Consider the following 10,747-nt stretch of genomic DNA (forward strand, 5'->3'; position numbering starts at 1 on the left):
GTGTATATAGATGCTTTGGTTCCCGTTGAAACTCGGGTCACAAAACCATCTATGTGCTGGAATGCATTTGCTGGGAACCAAGAGGTTAAGAAGGCCTCCTCACCCTGTCAGCATTAATCGTGTGTTCTCTCTCCCTAATAGGAGCTCCTTAAATTTCAGGAACTAAAACAGGCAAGGAGGTTTTCTGTAAACATTTTCCCGGAGTGACTGGAAAAGGCCATGCTTACTCACTTCACTATCCCTAGATCCTGGTCAGCGTATTCAGGGTTTAATGAGAACCAAAAGGGAGAGAGCACAGCTGGCCAGCCATCTTGGCCATCTTGCCCCAAGGGGCTCAGACCCCTTCAGGAGCCTGGGGACCCTTTCAAGAATCAGGTACTTGAAGCTGCAGAAAACGAAAGGTTTGGGATTAACAGAGGAAAACAATAAAAATGAAGTCCAGTTACCAGAAATTTTTAAAATGTTCATAAAAAGAAAGCCACAGACCCTACTTGGGTAAAGAACCCCCAATTTCTATGCCTGGTTCCATCTTCAGCAGTAGCATGTTTTTGCCCACCACTGGCCTTCAATAGATCCCAATGTGCTTAGCCACAAAGCTCCCTAAAACTACACATTTCCATACAGTCTTAAGTAGTGAAATGCTAGGAATGTCAGGCTTTCCCATTAAACCTCAAAATACTTCAGGAGGCACAGGCTTAAGCTCTCTGCTCTTGACCTTAAAAGTACTCATCTGCTCTTCTGCTACTTCTTTGAAAAAGAACTCCGTGAAAACAATCAACTGCACATGGTCTTCTCTCCCAAATGAGGAATATTTCATTCACAAAATAGTTTGAAGAGGGTCTGTCTCACTACTGAAGTCAAAGAAAAGTGGAAGCTCCTCCCTCTCCACTGTCCCGGAGCCCATCATTAGCTAACTACTCACTCCAAAAAATGCCTCCACAAAGCAATCTCGGCATCCCCACGGAAGGTTCAGAAGGCTCCAGTTTCTTAGGTGATCTACCGGTCACTTCCTATATCTTAATGATGGCCTACATACACAATAGGCTGGCAGAGAGAAGGGAGATGAGCCCAACCTTCTTTATACCTGGACACCAAACATGCCTCCCCTCCCCTAACCTAAATATCCATCCCATCTACCAGCTCAACAATCAAATCCAAAAGCCACACAAAAAGACACAGGAGCAGGAAAAGGAGAGGGGAGTTGTGGTCTCTTTCCCCATCCTGGTATCAAAGCAATCATTACAGTTATTCCTTCCACATCGCAACTTTCTCCATCTCCACTGCAGGTCAGCAAAAGAAATTAAATGGGAAATTTGGGGGAGTTTTGCAAAAGCCGCAGATGACACACCAAAAGCCAGCAGACAACACAGAAAAGTTTAGAAACTCAGAAACGCATAAAACATATATATAGTTTTGTATAATATCAAGAAAATAGAGAAGGAAATCGGCAAAGCCAGAAGACTTCTTCTCTGGTACAAAGGGAGGGCCAAAAAATTTTACACAGATTTTCCAGATTGCGGGGCCCCCATGCCCCTAATCCCTGAGATGTGGAAGTTGTAAGAAGTGAGATGGGTACCTACCAATCAAGGGCAGGCTGCCTGAGCATTAGGGCTAACTGAAGTTCAGGCCTTAAAGACCCGTGTGGGTGTGTATACCCCAGGCCTGGGTCCTAGACCCTCTTCTCCTTTCTCTCTTAGAAATCCAGCACACAGCAGGCATTTAATCAATGGTTGTTGGCCGACTTGATCGACCTCTTCAGCTCTCATGGGTTCCACAATCATATTTATGTAAGTGACTCCCAGATCTGGTTTCTCTCGAGCTCCAGAGCATCACTAATTACCTGCCTATGGGACCTTCCCAACGGGAAGCATCTCAAACTCACTACAATCGAACAGAACTCCTCTTTTTCCCAAAATACCATCATCACGTTCAGCTGAGGGCACCACCATGCTTCCAGGCACCTAAGCTGAGACTCATCTCTTCCCTGTCCCTCATCCCCACTAAGTGTTCAGTTGGCACATCCAGGGTCGGGCCTCCTTTCAAAACACCTCCTTCACTAACAGCCATGCCTCAGGTTCAGGCCCTCGTCACTTTCCAAATGGGATAATGTCTGTAACAAATGTTAAAACATGCACTATACAAAGGTGAGCTGCTACTTCGATGCTCCTCAGGACAATGGGCCTGCAGCCTCCCAAATGGACTCCCTGCCTCTAGGCCTTCCTCTCTAACCCATCCTCCACAGAGAGGAGAAATGGATAGTCCTTAGATATGAGCCTAACCACAGCTCCAGGGGCTGACGCGCTTATCTCAGGCCCACTGTTTCTGAGTTACTTCTGGCCAAACCAGCTTCTTTGTTGTTCCCCAGAAAGGCCATTCAATCTCCCACTTCCCACCTTACACAGGGAGTCCCTCATGTATGAAAAACACATCCTCTCAGGGTGCCCACCAATTGGAGAAAGGCTGAACAAGTTGTGGTACATGAATGTAATGGAATACTATTGTGCTATAAGAAATGATGAGCAGGCAGACTTCAGAAAAACCTGGAAAGACTTGTATAGACTGATGCTGAGTGAAGGCAACAGAACCAGGAGAACATTGCACACAGTAACAGCAACACTGTTGGATGACCAGCTTTGATAGATTTAGCTCTTCTCAGCAATGCAAGTATCTAAGACATCTCCAAAAGACTTAGGATAAAAAATGCCACTCACATCCAGAGAAAGAACTTTGGAGTCTGAATGCAGATCGAAGCATACTATTTTCTTTTTTTGTTTTTTCTTTCCTGTGGTTTTTCCCTTTTGTTCTGATTCTTCATTCACAACATGACTAATGTGGAAATAAGTCTACTATGATTGTACATGTATAGCCTAAATCAGATTGCTTGCCATCTTGGGGAAAGGGGAAAGCAGAGGAGAAAAAATTTTCAAATTCAAAATCTTATAAAAGTAATGATGAAAACTCTCTTGACATGTAATTGGAAAAAATTAAATACTATTAAGTGGAAAAAAATTTTAACGTCAACAGCCAAAAAAAGAAAAAGAAAAACACACCCTCTCTCTCTCTACCAGCTTCCTTCAAGTCTCCACCTGATTGCTCTCAAGGACTTCCATGACCCACACTCTTCCACCCTGTGCCACCAATTATGGGGGAGGGGGGAAAGAGAATTCTAGGTGAGGAAAATCCCTCTATCAATGATGGCTGGTACCTTCTCAGAACTTTTGAGTTCAGAGAACTGTCAGGGGCACTAAGAGGTTGAGTGACTCACCCAGGATAATCGAGCTGGTCTACATCTGAGGCAGGACTGAAATCTAGGCCAGCTCTTCATTGTCTTAAACTGCCTCTCAACTTTAAAAAAAAAAAGAAACAAGAAACTTCAAAATCTGTATTTGGTCTTGAACTTCCTGCCCTCAAACAGAGCTCCCACACCCAAGATAAACGTATCCAATATAAACATTGTGCCAGTTGAGGAAAAGTGCAAGTTAAAGGGCCCCTTATCTGATTTAACTGACTAGGTCAAAAAGGCAGTGTTCCACAGTGGAGAGAGATGACCTCTGAGCTGGCCGGACCTGAGGTCTAGTCTACCCCTATCACTCACAGGCTCTGTGTGCCAGACAATTCTCTAAGTCATGAAGGGGCCAGCCTGGACTGGAAGAGGGCGTGTTCTCTGAGAGTTCCAGACACTGATGAAATCACAGGTCCAGGCCTATTCCCGATGCTTTCCAGAGTCAGTCTTACCAGATTGACTCAACACTCACAAAGCAGCATGGCACAAGGGCAAAGGCCCCAGATCTAGACTCCAAGGCCCTGGGTTGGAATCCCCTCGCTGCTGCTTCCTGCAGTCAGTCAAGAAGCATTTATTAAACACCTACTACGTATCGGGAACCAAGCTAAGCGCTGGGGATAGCAAGAAAGGCAAAAGATAGTCCCTGCCCTGGGAGGTCCCAATCAGGATAAACTGGAAATCATCGGGCGGAAGGCCTGGAATTAAGAGGGACTGGGAAAGGCTTCTGGTAGAACAGGAGAATTTGAGGTAGGACTCGAGAGAGGCCAGGAGTGGCTCAGTTTTCTCATCTGTAAAATAAGAGGCCTGCACTCAGTTATCTCTTCAAGCTCCTTCCAGCTCAAAAACCTATGTCATCGTCCCAAAGGAAAGTGGCACTGGCATACAGGGCAGGAGGCAGACAGCCGGTTATGGGCTCAGCTTGAAGGCCTCGCCCTCAGTGGTCACCGTCCATCTAGCCTGGAGGCACCCTGGAATGCGCTGACTGATTCTGTACATGTCAGAGGGCATGGACACGGAGAAGCCCAGGGCCCGTTAAGTGCTGAATCCAGGTTCACTGATTGATTGGCTCTGCTGAGAACAAGCTCTGTCAGCACTAAGAGGAAGTCAGGCTGCCTTGGTCAGGCAAGGAGATGCCAATGCTCCCCATCTCCAAGGCTGCCCTGCAGAGGATGAAGCAGGACAGCAGGCTGGCCTCAGGGGCTCTATATTACAGGGTCCCCACAGACCTTTGGGGTTCACCAGCAGGCTCAGCGAGGCTCCTCAGCTGCAGGAGGGACAGGGAGGGGTGTGAGGCCATGGAAGTAGTTGTGCACACAGAGCAGGACACTGAGATAGCCACAGGAGGGTGCAGCAAGGAGAGATTCTGCTGGACAAACCAGCACAGGCCTGGGAGGGTTACCCAACACACATCTCTGATGACTTCAGGTGTCCTGAGATACCACAATTAAAATCAGTGGGAGGAGGCAGGGATGCTTCCTGGATATCTTCATGCTCCTACGGGGTCTTAGTTCAACGACACTCTTGACATCTACAGGGAGTCAAAGGCGACAGGCCACTTTGTTTAATACAGCAGTCTGGTGGGAAGGACAAAAACTGATTTTCGTCCATTCAAGGACATTTTAGCTTTTTTTTTTTTAGTAGAATCCTATCTTTTCCTATTTTCACAAATAGTTTACGTAGTAGTGGAATTAAGGTTTGACAGAATTCTCTTTTTTTTCTGAGTGAGGCAATGGGGTTAAGTGACTTGCCCAGGGTCACACAGCTAGTAAGTGTCAAATGTCTGAGGCTGTTGAACTCAGGTCCTCCTGACTCCAAGGCCAGAGCTCTATCCACTGCACCACCTAGTTGCCCCCTTCCCCTTTTAAAAGGCTTATAAGCCACTCTGTCAGTACCACAGCTCTGCCCCTATGCTGTTTGTTTGTTTACTCCCCATCTACTCTTTGGCTGCCACTGTGCGAGCCTACAGAGGAATCTCTCTCCTTTCTTGTAATTACAGGCTTGGAAAAGGGTTTGTAAATCCAATTCAATAAACATCCATTAAGCATTTCTCTTTTGTTGCAGCCCTGAGTTAGTTTCTGGAAGACATACAAAGTTTAGATAAGAATCATGGGGGCTGAGCCCTCATGGAGGGTCTGGTGTGGATGAGATACAACAGAGAATCACAACAGATGTTAACAAAGCAGAGGCTGAAAAAATAAACAGGCTTTGATCAAGGGCTTTCCTTACTCGCTCAGCAATGGCTATTTAGGACTTTTTTCAGTAGGTAGTGTTATGGATTGGTGATACAGCAGTCAGTCAATAAATAGTTATCAAGTCCCTATGATGTGCCAGGCACCGTGCTAACTGTGGGATGTGTTCTTTTAACATACAAACTCTGCAAACATATTAGGAACCTATGCACAAGGCACTGTGGGAGGTCCTAGGGATACAAAGTCTAGTCCCTGGCCTCAAGGAGCTGACATTCTACGGGGGGGGGGGGGGGGCAAGGGGGCATGGACACTTTTATTTTTTATCAGAGCCGTGATTTTCCAGGGGTAGGGAGGTTGTGGGGAACACCAACCGCAGGAGGCACCTTCCTTCCTAAGTCCTTTGCTTGGATTGCTGGGGGGTTAAGCTTCTGGCCCACAGGTCACACACTCCAAATATATATAAAAAGCAATATAGTGGAATTTCTGAGAGGTGGGAGGCAATGTCATTGTTATAGCATTTTAGTGCTGAAAGGGAAATCAGAGTTGCTCACCAAAGACAGAGAGTTCAGCCAAGAGCATCAAGGATACTGGGGAGTGGTTAGCCTGCATACAGATGGCTGAGATGCTCCCTGAAGAAATGAGGGGCACTGGCCATGTCAAGCCTGAGATGCCCTTGGAACAGACCTTGAGGGAGAGTAATGAGCGAAGAGGCGAAGTGTGGATACCCAGGGCTCAAAGTCAACTCCAGAGATGGCACCCTAGAACCCGGAGAAGTGAAATCTCCAAGAGGAGGAAACAGAGAAAAGAAGACGGTCCAAATGGGCCCGTTACAGCCCAATCAGAGACGTCACCTCTGCCCATTAATCGCTATTACTAATGTAGTCAGAAAACAAATGTACCAGTAAAAATCAGCCTTGTCAAGACTTGCAAACCACGAGAAAAATCCTACGTATTTCCTCGCAAAGCCAGTTTCAAACACAAATAGTTATTCAACAATGTTTTCCTAATTCTACAATGTAGTAAAATCTTTAAAATTATGACTGTCAATAAAAAGTACTCTGAGAAATGTCATTTGGAACACATGTTTGCAAAACCGCTGTATACTTTTATGGGGTAGTCTTCTTGGTTCCTTAAGTATTTAACTGATAAGCCCTGCCCCACTAAAACAGAGCTCACCATAAAAAAGCTTATATGATGTTAATCTCTCACTAACCAACAGAACTTTTTATTCCATTTTTGTAAACTAACAAAATAATGACTGAGGAAATCCAAGGAAAAGCTCCCACAGTGTTTAAAAAAAAAAAAAAAGGAAAAAGCCAATCTCCTACTTAAATACTAGAACAACTAATCAAATTAAGTGTGGTTTAAGTTTCTTTATCTGGAGAGGGCACATTTTCACAAAGATCAGGTTTAAAGGAAGTTGAAGGTTCTCATCCTGGGAGAAAGGAGTTGTTAGTCATGTTGTACAAAATAATCCAGCTGCTACAAAGAAATGCTGCTGGGGAGGGGAGGAGCAAGTGACCCATTGATCTCTCAACTCCATGGCTCAGAATGAGATGCTAGTCATGCTCAGGAGAATCAGGTCAAAGGTGTCCTAGTTAGCCAACCTGTTCAGTAACCAACTCCTTCAGTGACTCATTGTAGTTTCAACAAGCAGCTCTGTAACAGCATGACCTCTGGCTGAGAATATTGCTAATAAAAATGGAGTCCTGATTAAGTCTGATTTCAGGGCAGGAAGTAGAGAAATGATCGGTTGAGAGAGTGTTTCTTAAGTAGAGGAGTGAAGTTTTCAATCATGATTCTCTGTCAGAGCTGGAGTAGGATAAAAGTGTTCAAGGTCACAGTTTGCTTCCCTTAGCAAAAAGTCACCATTTTTAAATGATAAAGAAAGCATCAGTTTGAGAGATTTTTTTGTTTTTGGGGGGATTTTTTGCCTAGGCAATGGGGTTAAGTGACTTGCCCAGGGTTACACAGCTAGTAAGTGCAGTTTGAGTGTTCTTATAAAAAACTGAAGTCACAGATTAATAGCCTCATACCTTTGTCACGGTGCTTTGCAATTTACAAAGACATTCCTGAACAAATAAGACCTTCCCTTCTTGACCTTGATGGTTAGAGAAATATGGGATCCTAATTCCAACCTAGGCTGTTAAGCACAGCCACCTCGGTTTCTTTCAAAAAGGGACAAAGCCTCAAAGGAAAAAAAAAAACTGGAGTTTAGTAATTCTGGTTATTAAATAAAGACATCTAAAATCAATCTATCATTCTAGATACATGTACACACAAAATGCTTTTCCCACAGTGCTCTGTGGGAGCCATGGCTGGCTGCAAAACCTCAAAATCCCATGAACTACCCTAAGAATAAGAACCCATTAAAAAACACCCACATAACTGGCCAAGGCTACAAACCCCTTGCTGTATAATGCCTTCTACCTATGCACATGTGAATTGTTTAATGTGATCATAAGTTACAACTCCAAAGGCAAGAATTCATAAAATCACACACAGCAACAAACCCAATCATTCGGTTAAGAATCATTAAAACCAGCAATCATCACTTGTGGGGACAGGGAAGACAGGAGGCAAGCAGCTAGGGCCTCCCCCTTGTAAGTTCCCCATTCACAATCCTCACTGATCCATTCAGGAATGTAGGCATTGTACAGTCAAACTTTTTTTTTTAAGCCACTTACTTCTGCCTGGATAAGCAGCAAGCACACCCATAAAGGTGTTTGTTTGGAAAACCCTGGGCTTCACAGGAAAGCCCAAGCTGGTCTAAGCAGTGCACACCAGCCACAAAGGACATTCACCTCACCAAACAATGATCAAGTGAAAACTGTTCAACTGAACTGGAAGTCTTCAATTTGGGGCAGAAGAAAAGTTCCTGAAATTAAAATATTCTTTAATCAAGTATCTTGGCTTGAGCTCTTTTCCCCCGTGGTGAGATGGGGCAACATTAGCTAAGCCCAACCGGATGTACGTTCAGTGCCAGGAGGCGTGGGATGGTTTTCTTCTCCCCTTGCAGGGTTCTCGTCCTAAAGCAAGGTCCTATGAAACCCAGCAATGCCAGGGAGGGACTCCCCCAACAACCATTCTCAACAAACCCCTCCTAAACCTGGGGAGATAACATCATTCAGAAATCCCTGGCAGGTAATGAACCTACTATGGCAGTCCTCAGATAAAGTCCACTTGCATAACTTGGTGGCTTTTTCTTTTGTTTCTTATGACTTCAGGCCTGCCTGCTATAGCTTACCACAGTCTAAATTGGTCCTGCAGCCTATACCCGAGGGAAAACAAGCCGGACTCAAAGTCCTCATTCTGAACTCCTACCACACGCCAGCCCAAAGCAAAGCCTGTTCCTGCCTGTGCAAAACTGCATTTAGGTGAACCCCACAGCCAAGACCCTCTGAGACCCTCACAGCCACTTCCACCTCTGAGACGGCCTGTTCCACATCCCTTGTTATGGGTATCCTCTCTCCCCCAAAGGGCATCCCTCAGTCCAGGTCAGGGCTGGCGGTCCCCAGGCAGGCCAAGGCGAGGCAAGCCAACCAGCACTCACTGAGCCCTCCGAGGCGTTCAAGGGTTTTTGAGGGCCAAGAACACAAGACCACGCTGTCCTTCAAGGACCTTCCAGCCTACCGTGAGCTCGGGAAGACTTAGTTGACCCAACCCATCAAGCACTCATCAAGGGCCCCAGTAGAGAGCAGAGGAAGGCCAAAGGGAGTGGGTCCTACAGACAAGGTCCTCTAGATATTCCCCTGTATTCCATCCACTTGACCAAGCCCATCTCCTATACGCTAGGCACAGGGGATCAACAGCAATGAAAAAAAAATGGGAAACCCTCAAAAAGTTTACATTCTAGCATTCGAGGTCTTGACCTACTGAGCTTATGGAACACTCAGGAAGGGCTTCCACAGCAGGTACTGGGGAATCCAGCATCCTAAATCTACAGCTGAGAGGGAATGTGGAGGCTATGGAGTCCAAACTCTTTCATTTTACAGATGAGGAAACTGAGGCCCTGAAGTCACATGACCTGCCTAAGGTCACAGAGTTCCTAAATGACTCCAAATCTAGACCTCTTTCCGCTGGACCACACAGACACAAGCACTTCTCCTCTGTGCTTTGTTCACTCTCGAGGATTCACATAATTCCTCAATGAGGAATCACTCAAAAGTCTTGAGGTTTCCTGGAGAAACAAAGGATCTGGATAAAGAGGAGACTGGTCATTTCATCCGGAGGGGGCCTTTCAGGTGAGACAACTCCATCTGATGCCACCTGCTCTACCATCTACACCACACAGCCTTCTGACAAAGAGATACCAAGAGAATGACAAAAAGTGATTCTCCACTCCTCTAAGTCCCAACTAAATCCCCACCTTTAACGAGAAGCCCTCCCTGATCCTTCTTAATTCTAGAGCCTTCCCCCTATAATTATTTCCTATTTTTCCAGTCGGTAGCTTGTTTCTATACACTTGTTTGCACATTATCTCCCCCATTAGATTGTAAGCTCCTGGAGGGCAGGGATTGTTTTTTGCCTCTTTTGGTAACCCAACCACTAATCACAGTGCCTGGCACAGACTAGGTGTTTAATAAATGCTTATCAATTGATCGATTCAAGTTGTTTACATTCTACCCAATCCAAACTGATCCAAATTAGGCAAACTTCTAAGTGCCCCGTTCTGAGGGGCACTGGGCAAAACCAGCCCCTGCCCTCCAGCAGCTTCCACTCACCCTGATGCTCCCTTTGCACAGTCAGACCTCATCCAGAGTAGGCGACACCAAGTGGAGGGCGCTCTGTTAGGCTTGCAGGGTACAAGGTCGATGCAGCCCCTGCCCTCTGGGGGCTTCCACTCTCCACTAGCTCCCTCTGCCCAGTCGTACCTAACCACTTCCACAAACACTGTGCCAGGCTCAGGGGGCACAAGGACGACAACAGCCGCTGTCCTTCAGCAGCTTTCCCTCCCGGGATGCTCTTCGCACCGGCGGATCTAACCAGTCCCACAAACACCACGGCAGGCTCGAGGGACACCGGGGCGCCGCAGCCCCTGCCCTCCGGGGGCTTCCACTTGGCCCGCCGCCACGGCCGGCCCGGCCCCGCGCTCACTCACCCTTTGTAGTAGGCTTTCACCCGGACCTGGTGCGCGTGGTCCCCGCCGCCGCCGCCGCCCCCTCCCCCGCCACCGCCGCCCGGGCCCGGGTGGGACATGCTGCTGCTGTCCCGCTGCGTGGGCATCTCCCCGCCGCCCCGCACCGGAGCGGCCGCGCCGCGGGGAGACTGGCCG

General features: G+C 46.8%; 1 protein-coding gene across 1 annotated transcript in view; it reads right to left on the reverse strand.

The window, feature by feature from the left end:
- The window catches only part of PRKCI (protein kinase C iota), a 79,189-nt gene extending 68,491 nt beyond the window's left edge, over window positions 1-10,698 (reverse strand). Inside the window, exon 1 of the mRNA XM_027875879.1 lies at window positions 10,574-10,698. Within this exon, the coding sequence (XP_027731680.1) occupies window positions 10,574-10,698 (125 nt within the window). The remainder of the gene's footprint in view (window positions 1-10,573) is intronic.
- Between the last annotated feature and the right edge of the window lie 49 nt (window positions 10,699-10,747).

The sequence above is a fragment of the Vombatus ursinus genome, unplaced genomic scaffold (assembly GCF_900497805.2).
Source record: "Vombatus ursinus unplaced genomic scaffold, bare-nosed wombat genome assembly UNPS02014810.1, whole genome shotgun sequence".
NCBI classification, from domain to species: domain Eukaryota; kingdom Metazoa; phylum Chordata; class Mammalia; order Diprotodontia; family Vombatidae; genus Vombatus; species Vombatus ursinus.